This window comes from Macaca mulatta, chromosome 14, assembly GCF_049350105.2.
Source record: "Macaca mulatta isolate MMU2019108-1 chromosome 14, T2T-MMU8v2.0, whole genome shotgun sequence".
Classification (NCBI taxonomy): Eukaryota; Metazoa; Chordata; class Mammalia; order Primates; family Cercopithecidae; genus Macaca; species Macaca mulatta.
In genome coordinates, this window is record NC_133419.1 from 43,849,072 (window position 1) to 43,863,329 (window position 14,258).

Genomic DNA, 14,258 nt, shown 5'->3' on the forward strand with positions numbered 1-14,258 from the left:
ACTGAAAAAAGAAAAAAAAACCTTATCTGAAACAGCTCATTATTCAATGATACTGAGTAAATACGGTTTTCTATAAATTCCTAGAATAGGCTATATTCATTCTCAAGTTTTCAATTAGTGTATTTTATGATAATAGAAACCAAATCCACAAGATGCCCAGGAGAGAAAAGGTTTCTATGACTAAATAGATTTAGAGCATTCACAATATAAAATAAAGGCTCTTCATCCATTAAATGGAAATCATAAATATTTCTACCTAGTGGAGTTGTTTTGAGGATAAAGTGAGTAAAGAAATGTCAAGCTCTTAGAAGAGTACCTAGAACATGAAGTAATGAATTAATCTTAGATATTAATATTTACTTTTATTATTATACCTATAAAATACCTAAACCCCTCCATCCTTCAAGTCCAATCAGCCTCAAGCATTCTGGTATGACTGTTCTTTGATATTCTCTAATCACTTCCTTCTCTAATTACTTATATATTTTATAGCATTGACCCCATATTTTAAAGTATAACCTATATCAGAAGGCTATTGGTTGTTTTATGTATGCTGATTATTTTTATCTTCAACATGGAATTTTAAAGTCCCTTTGGTATAAATTCTCTGCATCCTACATAGCACCTAGCTTAGTGCTAAGACCACTGTAGGGTATTTATAAGGACATAATACTTACAATAACATTCCAATACTTGTGAAAGTTTTTTAAAGTAGTTTTCTAATTTTTCTCCCTATCATTATTGCCCAAGTGATCTTCACCTGAACTAGAATTGCAATTCCCCTGGCTCCCTATATGCCTGCATTGCTTCATGTCATGGTCCAAAGTTGCAGTTTTTTTTTTCCTTTACGAATAGTCATAGCTGCCATTAGGAAGATATTCAAAACATTGCGGCTGAAAAGATAATAAACAGGTTGGGAATAGCTTACAGGATAGACCCTAATGTTAGTCTGAGATTCTGTTAGACTAACTCCCAGAAATGTTTAGAAACTCCTAGAAGGTACACATAGAAAACAACTTATAGGCTTGCTCTGTCAGCCTAGCTAGGCTGTGGGTAACGAATGAACCTTGGGCTCATGCCTGAGTCTAGTGTAATGCACTCTATTCTGATGTTACTTTGTGAAGTGGTTATCATCGAAACTGAGGAGGTGCACTTGTCTTCCCAGAGAAGTCTCTAAAATGTGTCCAATTTAGCCCACATGATTTAGATAAGCTAAATAGCTCCAGGCTTATCTATGTATGGCAAGACTTAAAAAGGAGCAGGCAAGCTTCCAGAGGGTCTGATGGGACTCATTTCTCACCTGATTTATCATCTGCAACTGTGTGTCCAGTGTAAGGTGCTTTCTGGGGGACCCGGAAGACCATTTCTATTAGATGTTGCAAAATGTTCTTAACCTCTCCATTCTGCACCCTGATAATACTGATCCTTTTCCATATCCATTCCATACTGAGGTGGTGTCTGGGTCTTGGTCTCTCTGTCCTTCCGAAACTCTTAGTGACATGTGGCAATTTTGTGTCATGCAACTGAGGCCCTCTGATTCCCAAAATCTTGCTTGTATTTACTTCACATTGAGTCCATACAGTTCCATGGCTAAGTGGCATCTGCCTTAAGCAAGGCTCTTCAATAATAGGGAATTTAGTTCTTTGATAAAACTGTGTGTAAAGCTCTTTGGAAACAACAATTTTGAAGTAATGAGACCACACTATATATTATCAAAGAAAGGTGGCATGCTATTTAACCAAAAAATACCTTATGTGTGGGGTGGGTCTTATTGTTTAGCATAGAGAGAAAATCCATGAGTGTCCTGGGATTAGTGTCTATGCCTTGTCTCTTAAACTTTCTTGGTTTGAAATACCCTGGTCCACTAAGGTGCTTTTCCACCCTGACATGTCTCTTCTCTAGAATAGAAAAAACAGCACAGACTTGACTTCTTGACGATTACGTATGCAACTTCCTTTTAAATTAGAATAATTTATATACTCATGTTTCCTACTTTGCTCTGACTGCCAGGATATTTATGAACATCTTTGATAACTATCATTGGTTAATATATTTTCCTTAGTTTTCAAATATTTGTATTTTAAATAACTCTTGAACATGTGATTCTTGAATATACTATTCTAATTGCTTTTAATTAAAGTGCCTAATAAATAAATAAGTACATTTAAAAAATTGGTTTAAAAATCTGCCTATCATTTTCTCATTCTCTTTATCCCCCACCCTTTCTTTCCTTTTTCTTCTCTGGATTACATCACCAGAAATGCAAAGAAGGTAATGACATCAGTGGATATCCCAGCAGTATTATTATCAAGGCTGAGGTGCTTTCAGATTAACTGTCAAAAACATGTCGCTTAGTCATCCTGCCCATGGCTCAGAAGGATGGCCCCAGAACACATCCCTTGAGTCCAGTGAATAAAATAAGTTCCTAGGGCTCATGACACGGAGATAATATTGTAACTGTCCATCTGGGTCTCACCTGTTTTCTCTCATGCTTCGTTTGCCTTGTATTTTCGATCTCCAACTGCTCTGGCTAACATCTCCCCTAGCTACGAGTCCATCACTGGTCTCCTCCCTTCCAGAAAGCAGTACAGTGTGAACATATTAAGAACAGAAGCTTTGGGATCAAACACACCTGGATTATGACTTCTGTGTGCCATTTATCAGCTGTGGAATTTGGGACAAGTTCTCTTTATCCTTGAGCTCACATTTTCTTCACCTTTACAATGGGGACAGTAAGAGGGCTTTCCTCCCATGGTCATTGTGAAATTAAATTAATTAGAAAATACATGAAATTACCTGGTTCTGTGTCTAACACATCATGTAGTTGTTCAGTTAATGAAAATAACATCTATTGAATGCTTAAAACCTAAGTCCTGAATGCTGCTTTCCCTTGTTAGTTCACTTAATTATCATGATTACTCCACAGCAGCCTATGAGGTTGATGCTTTTGTAAATTGCTGAGAGCAATGTCTGGCACAAAGTAAGCTCTCAATAAACGTTATGTCTTATTAGTATTACTGTTATCATTTTCATGTGACAGGTGAGGGAACTAAGGTGGAGGGATGTTAAGCGTTGACTATTATATAATACTTGTCAGGAAATTTGCATATAAAAACACATATTAGAAAAAGTTCTATTGTAAGTTTTATTTTAATCAATGCACACTAAGAAAACTAAGGCTTTGAAAGGTTAAATATCTTTCCAAATGCTGCTCGGCTAGAAAGAGGCCAATTTGGGACTGAATCCAGGCTTTATGTCCTTAAAACCTGCCTCTCATTACATCACAGTATTGCCTGCTAAGGCTTCATAACTCCCCTCGCCTTCAGTGAGGTTTGTCACTGAGAGCACTTTTATAGATAGAGCACCTCCAGGTTCTATCCCTTTTTATCTCCACTCCTATGGAAAACAGGCACTGAGCAGAAGTAGTCAAAGCAAAATCTTTCTTAGGCCATTTCAATTATTCCTGACACATCCACCAGATAAAATGGAAATTTCTTTCCCAAGGGATTTCGGTAGAATATTTTCTGGTTGTTTCATACTGCTTTGCATGGTGACCATGGTTTCGGCAGTACTCTGAGAAGTAAATCCTCACTGTGCCATTTACAGTGGCCTGAGAGCAGGCTCCAGAGTCTGGGAGACTGTTTCACCCAACTAAGTTTTATAAAGGAGATAATAATGGAATGCCAACAGGTGTTCCATCCCATAAAAATAGCTGTATGTCATCTTTGAGTGTGTCTCTAGCAACAATATGGGCTTTATTGTGAATGAATCATTTTATTTCATAACTAAATAAAAAGCACAACCAATACAATTTAATTCAATGTTAATTGATAGAAATGTATCAAAAAAATCTCAATTGTACTATAGGTGATAAAGATGTAATTAAGAACATTAATCTGCTAAATTCTATAAAAGAATGGCAAATAAATGGCTATGAAGAAAAATAAGAGGGGAGAAATTTGTATTGTAAATTTGTATTGTTATTACTAGAAGAACTAAATGACAGTAGTTCTCTACATTGGCCAAATAGTCTTTCTAATAATCACTTGTAGTCTTTTTTTAAATGACTTCATGAAATACGCCAGTGATATGGTTTGGATTTGTGTCTCCACCCAAAGCTCATGTCAAATTGCAATCTCCAGTGTTGGAGGAAGGGCCTGGTGGGATGTGATTCAATCATGGGAGTGGACATTCCCCTTGCTGTTCTTATGATAGTGAGTGCGTTCTCATGAGATCTAGTTGTTGAAAAGTACACAGCACCTCCCACCTTGATTCTGTTCCTCCAGCTCCAGCCATGTAGGACGAGCCTGATTCCCCTTTACCTTCCAGCATGATTGTAAGTTTCCTGAGGCCTCCTGAGCCATGCTTCCTGTACAGCCGATGGAACTATGAGCCAGTTAAACCTCTTTACTTTATAAATTACCCAGTCTCAGGTAGTTCTTTATAGCAGTATTAGAACAGACTAATACAGCCAGGAACCGAAAGGTAAATATTTCATGTTCTCACTCATGTGTAGGAGCTAAAAAAATTGATCTGATGGAGGTAGGGAGAATGATCAATACGAGAGACTGGGAGGGGTGTGCAGGTTGGGGAATGGGTGTTAAAGAGAGGTTGGTCAATGGGCACAAACATACAGTTAGATTGAAGAATTAAGTTACAATGTTTGATAGCAGAGTAGGGTGACTATAGTTAACAACAACGTACTATATATTTCAAAATAGCTGGAAGAGAGGACTCGCATTGTTCCCAACACATAGAAATGATAAATACTCAAGGTGATAGGCACCTCAAATGCCCTGACTTGATCATTACACATTCTATGGTTGTGGCAAAATATGACATGTGCCCCATAAATATGCAAAAATATTATGAATTTAAAAAAATAAATTTAAACAAATTTTAGAAAATGATGTCAATCTAGGTCCCACACCAAACCAACTGAATGTGAATCTCCAGGATGTGTGATGCCCCATTACAGGTAGTTTTAAAAAGCTACTGATATGGACAGGAGATGGAAATACTCGGTAGAAAAAGGCAGCTCCCTGGCAAAGGCCCCAACCTCAAATCTGGAAACCCATGGCCCTAAATGGGAACAGGCATTCCTGTTTTCACACCCAAAAGTTGCCTTTTGGCCCACCACACCCTATGGGTATCCTGTACCCGGGATCCTGTACACCGTATGGGGTATCTATGGGTATCCTGTACCCATAGAAACCCCAAAACCCAGGCTCCACAAGCAGATGAACAGATAAACAGCAAGAGCAGCAGGGAATGAGAGAAGAGAAGGAGCATCTGAATGTTGAAATGAGTTTGGCTGGGGACACTCAGAGAGGAGTGTCTGGCTGCTGGATGGTCAAACTCCAGGGGAAGATCGTCTTCCCAGTCCATCCCCTTTCCAGCTCCCCATCCATCCCACTGAAAGTCACCTCTACCACTCAATAAAACCCCACATTCACCATCCTTCAACTCTGTTTGTGATCTGATTTTTCCTGGACACCAGACAAGAGCTTGAGACACAGAAAGCTGTTGCACTGGCCCTCTGTGAAAAGGCAGAGGGTCCACTGAGCCATTTAATACTTAAGCTGCCTAGGGACTGCAAAGCTATCTGAACATACTGTAACACACACCCAGTTGGGCTTCAGGAGTTTCAGGCACCCACCCCTAGATGCCGTTGTGGGGCCAGAGCCCAGAAGTGCTTGCCCCAGCTCCTGCACCTGCCCATCTGTGTACTCCCCCCTCCTGTAAGGGGTTCGGGAGCATATGGCAGGTGATCAGACAAGCCACATTTTTGTCACAAGTCCTGCAAAGGGGGACAGGGAACTCTCCCATTTCACTACTCCAATGAATCTATGACACAGTTTTGAGAATCCCTGCTTTACGGAGTAAGACTTCATCAGGATTTTAACTAATGGAAATGGGCTATGAGGATAGTCAGGCAAAAGCATACAAGCAAAGGAGTAGAGGAAAGAGAATGCAGGATTTGGGAAGAGCAGAATAAGAATTTGAGTAGGCTCGAGTATTTATGCAAAGTATATTAGCGAACAGATGAAAATAAAGTTTCATTCGTGGGAGCAATATTTTGGAAACTGATTGACATTCTGAGGAGTCTGAATCTTATTTTTAAAATATGCAAAGTACTGCTGTTTATGCATGCCATTGTTAATTATATATTACTTCTTCTCATTTCTAAATCGCCTAGATAAAAGAGCAATTGCTCACAACTTCTATATTAAAACTGAGAATCACTGACTCCTACCAGTACATCAAAGCACAGAGTGCATTGTACCCTACAGTACCAACAAATCACTGTCATCATCTTCTTCCACAAATATTAATTTACAAATTTTTGTGTACTATTTTCTCCTGGCATTATAAAGATACACAAGCTAAAAAGAGACAGACAAAGACAGAGAGAGACAGAAGAGACTAACTCTGACAAGCTCTTCAAGAATAGTGATTCTGTCTACCTCTGCAATACTAGGACTGGTCATTTCTTCAATCATATGTTCCATTTTAAGAGAAAAAGGCATATCTTAAACATTTTTTTCTCATAAAATAAATCTTGCAAGCATGCCGTTCTTTATGATATCAATATTATTCAAGGCTTACAGTAATGGATAAAATCAGTAGTGAAGGTGCTATTATCCTCATCTGACAGAAAGTGACATAGAGTGACATGAGACTATTCTTCTAAAAGCCTCAACTGATACATTTTAGATGATAACATATGCCATTGTCTGAAGAAAAAAACATAGCTGAGTACACGTTGCAAACCACTTTTAAAAAAATTGTAAGAGTTATTTTAGATGCTGATATTTCTTTTAAATGTAAGCATTAGTGGTTGATATTATTTAGGGTTTATTCAGATGTGCTCATTTTCAGTGCCATTAAGCTACGTTATTATGATCCAGAATGTGTCAGGTTATTAATCCCTCAAGAACAGACATCTTAACTTGTTCATAACCATATTCCCAGAAGACCCAAAGCAATGCTGGTATGATGGCTTTTCTCAATAAACTTTTTTTTTTAAAATAAAAGACTCATATGGTTTTGTGATATTTAACATCTTATGTCATGCACCGCAATCTACACAACACAACTAGTTATATCAAACAAAATAGAAAATAAATCTGACTTGATACAGTTTTGAATGTCCATGCCTTCAATCATTTGACACATGTGCACTGAATGCCTTCTCTTTGACTGTATTATCTTAGGGGCTGCGAGTAGAGTAGTAAAAGGCAAACAAGGTCTCTGCCCTCAAACAACTTGTACACTTGTGGCAAGAGAATATTACACACATGTGCATGTGAATAAAAATGCTAAAAAAGATATAAAAGAGAGTATTATAACAAAGTGTAGGGAAGGATTATTTCAGAGAAAAGTCACGGAGGGTCTCTATGAAGAAGTAACATTTTTCTGAGACCTAAATAACACAGCACATACAACAAGAGAGGTGTTGAGAGCTCCAGACAGAGAGAGCAGTAAAGGCAAAGGCCCTGAAACTGGAATGAGCTTTTTGTCATGTTCAAGGCACGAAAAGATCAAAAAGACTTATATATATACAGCAAATGAGTCCAAGAAGCAGGCAGGAACAATATCGTCTAAAACCATGAAGGTCATATAAAGTTAGAAATTTATTTTACATTCATTGGGAAGGCATTAGAAGGCCATAATAAGAAAGTATCACTATCTGACTTACATTTTTTTTTGTCCAAGAAATATTCTGAACCAACAGAGTATTCCCAACTACCGCAGAAATACTAAGTGAGGGTCAGATTTCTGTCCTTATGAAGGATCATTTACAAATATTTTCCCAAAAACGTGGAAATGAAAGAAATTCAGACTATTACTCAAATTAAAAACGCCACTAATCCAAACAACTCCAACTCCAAGGAGTCCAGTTCACTGAGGTTTTCCTTTGCAAAACAGGGATCAGTTTGTAGATGAAGAAAGAGGCTCCTTGAGAGTGCAGGAATTTCACCTCCTCCTTCAGGCAAGCCACGCAGCATGTTTGTTAGAGAGAAATGAGAACCAGGACAAGTGCCAGGGACATTTATGAGGGTGATAGGGCTGTACGGGTAAGATTGAAACAAGAGGCATAAACTGTTCCTAGATTCTCCCTTGACCTAGGTCTGATCCTTAACTTGTAACCAAACCAGTTATGTGGCGGGGAACGAGGTGTCACCCTTCTGAGACTGAGTTTCTTTATTGATCGTATGATATGATTGCATTTTCACATTTATTAAACAAACAACCATCAGCAAAGGGTCTCACTGAAGAAACAGAAGAAAAAAGCCCATTTGCAGCTCATAGTCTAGTTAGAGAGCAAATATATTATATAAGTGAAGCTACTGAAACATTCACTCAGGAAAAAGGTCTAGAATTAGCAGAAGAGAGGAGTGACAAGTCTTTGGAAGGCATCAAAGAATACTTCATGGGGACTTGGTGAAACATGAGTTAAATTTAGGAAAATGAAATTCATATGTGAATCATCATGTTTCATCCCAGCCAGAGGAACAGTGTACATAAAGGCAGAGAAGTGTGCCGTCCCATGGCAGGTCCAAACAGTTATAAAATTGGTTAACTACACTGAATACACATAGACACAAAGATAAGACGCCTAAGGAGGGAAGAAAGGGGAAGGGTATGGTTTGGAAGGCTACCTATTGTGTACTATGCTCACTACCTTGGTGATAGGATTATCTGTACACCAAGCCTCAGCAATGTGTGGTTTACCCATGGAAAAAACCTGCACATGAATCCCTTGAACTTAAAACTAGAATAAATGAATACATAAATAAAATTGTTTTAACTAGCTGGTCTCTAAGGTCCTTTGTGCACTAAAAAAATCTAAGAGTCTCTTCTTTTAATGATGTCAAATATGATCTGTAAAAATAAAAATTTTATTTTAGTCACCGTGCTTAATGTCATATGTTAATATTCTATCTTCATTCCTCAACAATAGCCATTTGAGCTGTTCCTATTCATATAACATTGATTTACAATGAGCTGCATATGTACAGAAGTACCTGGAAATATGTAAAGGAAAAGAAATATGAACAGAGTATGGGGTAGAATGCTGAATATGCTGTGACATTTAAAATAACAGCTAACATTTCTTGAACATTTAACAGATATTAATTCAATTAATTATTACAACACTCAATGAGATATAAACATTATTTCTATTTTACAGACAAAATAGGTGAAGTAAAGACTAGATAAAAATTTGTCCATGGTAAACAGAAGCAGCAGAGCTGGAATTTGACTGCCAACATCTGGCCCAAAAGTCTATGCTTTTAGTAACTACACTACATGCCTCTCAACACTAATGTCAAGACTTTGGGGAATAATTCATGCCACATGGCCATTGTTCTGTAATTCATCTTTGCTTTACATCAACATCAGTGGAGAAGTTGAAAAAACACTCCAGCAGCCTTTAGGAAAAAAATACACACACACACACACACACACACACACACACACACACACACACCCCCTAAGCAGAGAAAACAAATTTTCAAAATCAAATTCCCACTTTCTAATTCAGCAAACTGAACTTTGGAAACCCAAGGTCAGAATGCTTGCCCCCTAGGTTGGTCCAAATCAGCATTAAGAATTCAACAGAGGTGACACAACATGAAAGAATTGGATTGGCTAAGGTTCTCATGGAAACAGTTATGTTTTTGATCAGTTGTTTGGCTTTCATGAAAGTTGTAAGGTCTTGAAGGTGAATAATTCCATCTGCTAATTTCCCGTGATCAGTGTTTAACAGAACCACAAGGAGAGACCCAACCAATAAAGGAGACTTTTCAAGAGATGATGGTGGTGGCAATAACAACAATAATGTTAATGCAACTATATCATATATGTGCACCAATTCAAATCTTGCAGTTTTAAAATAGGGGGTATTCTTGTTTAATCCTAATAATATGTATATTGTTACCCCATTTTTACCATATACACAGATGAAGGATGAGAGACTATAGTGACATTTGCAGTATAAGAGATGAGATTCAAACTAAACTTTCTTATTCTAAATCCAGTATCCAGTATTATTTAATATTTCCTCATCTCTACAGTTGCCTCTCAAACTGTCAAAAATTTCAGTAAGTCATCACGGTTTTCCTTAGAAATAATTAAGAAGTCTAAGGTTTTCCTTAGAACACAGCCATCACACACAGTCCCAGGCTTTGTTCCTCTGTCACAGTTTCTATATAAAAATTCTAGCACACCACATTGCATGATCCCTGGCCTAATCCCTGAATTGTAGAGGGAGACAACTTGAAAACTGATGCGTTTAACCAATGAATGGTCGTAACACTGGGAGCTGAACAGAGTACCAAAGCAAGCTGCACCTCCTGCAAAGGTCCGAGTGGCTGGAGGGCACGCCTGAAAGCTGCTTACCAATACAGGACTCCCCGGACAGTGAATAGGTCCCATCGTCATGGAAACCGCTTCTGCACTCACAGTGGTACCACCCTGGCAGGTTAACGCAGCGGGAATGGTTGTGGCACTCAATGATTCCCTCTGAACATTCATCAATATCTGCCTCAGAGAAAAACACAAGCCCACCAGGATATTATTAATTTCTTTTGACACTAACCTTTCAGGAAATGCCTAAAACATGCTCATCATGTCAACATATCAATTAAAACTGTTCAGTCACCTACAACGAAAGTCATCTGGAAGAACCAAATCCTATGTTTTCCAGAATTCAAACGAATTGAAAGCTTCATTCTTGGATGTTTTCTCTTGTACTGAACAATGAATGAGAGCTTATGGTCACAAAAAAATCCTAACTCAAAGGCTGTGTTGTCTCTGAATAAGAACTAAGTTGAGGGTGTTTGGCACAGTTTTGGTATTGGGTATATATGACTTTTTTGGATTAAACATTTCTAAATTGGCAATTCCAGATTTTGTTGTGTGTCCTTTGAAAATGTTTATGAACAAATAAGTTCAGGAAGCTCTGGATTAAATATTATTAAACTGATTTTTTAAATGACAGCCCCAGAGACTTGTCATAATTATATGTCCTGCAAAGCTTTTGGATAATATTGATAATATGCATGGTTTCCCAAATTTATTTAGCTAATAACTACCTTTTTTGGACATATCTTTAATATCTTGCAAAACTAGTGTTGTAGGGAACACAGTTTGGGAACTATTGTTCTATTTCTTTTAAAACTATGGATGGATTATGCTAGTCCATCAGAGATTCTCATTCTTCATTCATTCTTGAGGAAAGGAAGTCTCCTAGGCTTTTTGTTGTTGTTGTTTATTTGTTTGTTTTTCTCTAGGCTCTGGCTTTTTAGAATCACCAAATACCTGGTTCATGTATAGATTTTCTAGCACAAAGCCTTGACTCTGCACTGAAGGAGGTTGACACCATTGCGGAAAAGAGAATTGTCAATTGTTCAACCAGGTTCAGTTCATTCTTACAGAATTTCTCCAAATAGTTATTTCTTAGAATGTAGCTACTGCTGCCTGGGAATCTTCTTTGACTTCTCTTGGAAATATCTGAAATATGGGACTCATATGAACATAAATTTAATTATTAAACCATTGGAATCTAACCTATAATGAATACAATGTACTTTGCAATTTCTTTTAACAGGACCCTGTTAGAGGCATCAGTTCAGGGGCATTCAGCTTCCACTGGTTCTATTATCTTGACAAGTCCTGTGTTGTGCACCAGGCTGTTAATTTAGTTTGAAACTGGATACTCTGATCTCAAGGCATTCTGGCCAAGTAAAGAGAGAAAAGGTGTAGTTTCTCATACTGTGCGACGCCAACTCAAATACCACCTTCTTCCTCTGTAGCACATATTGTTCAGCCCATAAAATCTTTTCACATACATCATCCCTTAGACTTCTAAATGCCCTCAGTCCCCAGGGCCTAATATTTGTATAGGATCTTCAGATATTGCAGTCAGACTGTGTGTGTGTTTATTATAAATTCCCAGAAAATAAATTTCCAGTCACCATGTAGATTGCCATACCTCAATCTAAAGTTTTAAATGCGAAAAGTAGTGGAGAAGCTCATTTTGCCTGAGAACTGTACTTTTCACAGACGATTCCAGAAACTCGCTGGAAATAACCAGGTCATATCACATGTTGGTACCTAGGTTGCAAATTTCTGTTCTCTGTGCAAGGTCTATAGTTAAAGCCAGAAAATTCATTTTTTTATGCAACCATATTGTGCTTGAGAGGGGCTCACATTTTCACTGTGTTCCTAAAACTGGCTTTCTTCTGTGTCGGTAGTCACAGTAGTATATAAAGCAACCATCACAGACCCAAATACAGAAAACACTTGGAGGCTTTTCAGCAACACTTTGGGGAGTTTACAAATTATAAATGATAGTTTCTTCCCAAGCTAGGTTGTGGCTGCCTTTGTCCTAAGAGACAAAGATTTGTTTCTCCCAGTCAGCACTCCCTACAGGCAAACAAACAAGACAGAAGCTCTGGGAATGGGGTCTCTCTGAGTTCACTGTGGAATCAACTCTCATCCAAGGAATTCTGATAAATTACAGCGAGCCTGGCTGCACTCACAATGTGTCAACCATCCCAAAGGAAACCAACAAACAAAAAGTCACCTTTCCTCCTACAGAAAGTCCTAAAATCTTATTTAAATCTCAGTTTAATCCAGCACAGAGCTGAAAATGTGAACAAGGAAACAAGAGAAGCTGGGGGATTGTTGAGTGAGACCCATAGTATTCATTTCCGTATCCTCAGAGCCAAATGTTGGCAACACAATAACTCACATATTTATTGCTTGGGTCACACCACTTACAAATGGTGAAATGTAGTTCAGAACTAGCTAGAACCAATATTTGTCACAACTATCATATCTTGTTGACAAATCAAGAAAGGATTTTTACACAAAGATAATACATTTATTTAATTCTGTAAATATCTGTTGAGTTAAAAATATGTGCAAGGATGATTTTTGTGTTGTGTTCAATGCAAAAATGGATGAAACATGACTCAGAAAATCCAGGAGCTCAGAATCAAAGGGACGAACTATATACATATATGTGTGCGGTGTGTTTGTGTTTCGTCTTTCATACTAATAGTTGAAGCTTCAAACAACCACCAATATCACCAGCTCCCTCCCCTAGTGACTCGGTATCTGTACACACATCTATTTTAGTACTTATCTTGCCCTATCACAATTCTTTCCTTTTTGTGTCTATCACTGAAATGCAAATTTTCCAAGAAAATGGACAACATTTTATGTAGGTTTACCTTGCTAGTGATACCTATAAGTGGGAGTAACAAGCAATTTGAAAATACCCAATACAAGTCTGTGGGAATGAATGTATGAAAAAATAAATGACTGGTAAGTTGAATGAAAGGAAAAATTAATGCAGGCTATAATGGAGATTCGAAATACCCCAAGATTTCTTGGCTTTTGCAAATCACAAAACTACAATGTCAATTCATAAAACTAAACAAAAAATAAATTTTATATTTATATGTTGTTTTCCTCTAAAAGACATCATGTAGTTTCTATTTAATACTTTGCTTCTACCTCTAATCTTTAGATATTTTAAGTGGGCAAAAGAGGTAACAAAAAAGTTATAATTGCAATGGTGTGATAAGGAGAAATTTTAATCATGATTATAATAATTATAACAATTGTTATAATTGTTGCAATGAAAAGCTCTACCTGTACCATGAATTTTCCATTTACAATAAGAAACAGATGAATACCCAAGGTTTGTTTTCATAAAATGTATCATAAGCAATACATTTAATCCTATTTGGGGCATATGGTAAACTTTCTATAGAAAGCAATTTGCAAACAAATCCTGGAATTCCTGTAAAATCCATCTCTTGAGCTGGATGGATCTCTTCCTCCATCTAATCGCTTTCCTATTAGATTTGCAATTTCAAAATTTATAAAACCAATAAAGGTTTTCTCAAAGCTTATTTTCAAAGAGGTACTTTCGTATTTCATACTAACAGTTAAAGCTTGCAGTGAAGTAGTGGCTCAGGTTGTGGATGGATTACATCTTTTCTAAGAGTTTTTAGGGTGATATTGAGTCATGAGAAAAACTTCTGATATTTTCACTCATTCAACAAAAGTTTATTGAGCACCCCCCATGTGCTAATACATTTGCCCCATGTACTAAGCACTGTATCATATCCTCTGATACAGAGACAGACGTAAGGTCTCTGCCCTCCAGATACATAGAGTCTAAGGGGCAAATAGAATATAAAAGAAAAATGAACTGTTGTTATAAATATAGA

At 37.4% G+C, this 14,258-nt stretch overlaps 1 protein-coding gene across 2 annotated transcripts in view; it reads right to left on the bottom strand.

The window, feature by feature from the left end:
* Nucleotides 1-14,258, bottom strand: part of NELL1 (neural EGFL like 1) — a 932,437-nt gene that overhangs the window by 34,391 nt on the left and 883,788 nt on the right. Inside the window, exon 16 of one of the 2 annotated variants that reach the window (XM_001092655.5) lies at nucleotides 10,411-10,551. The exons of the other annotated variant lie outside the window; for it this stretch is intronic. Within the exon in view, the coding sequence (XP_001092655.1) occupies nucleotides 10,411-10,551 (141 nt within the window). The remainder of the gene's footprint in view (nucleotides 1-10,410; nucleotides 10,552-14,258) is intronic. 2 annotated transcript variants of the gene reach the window in all.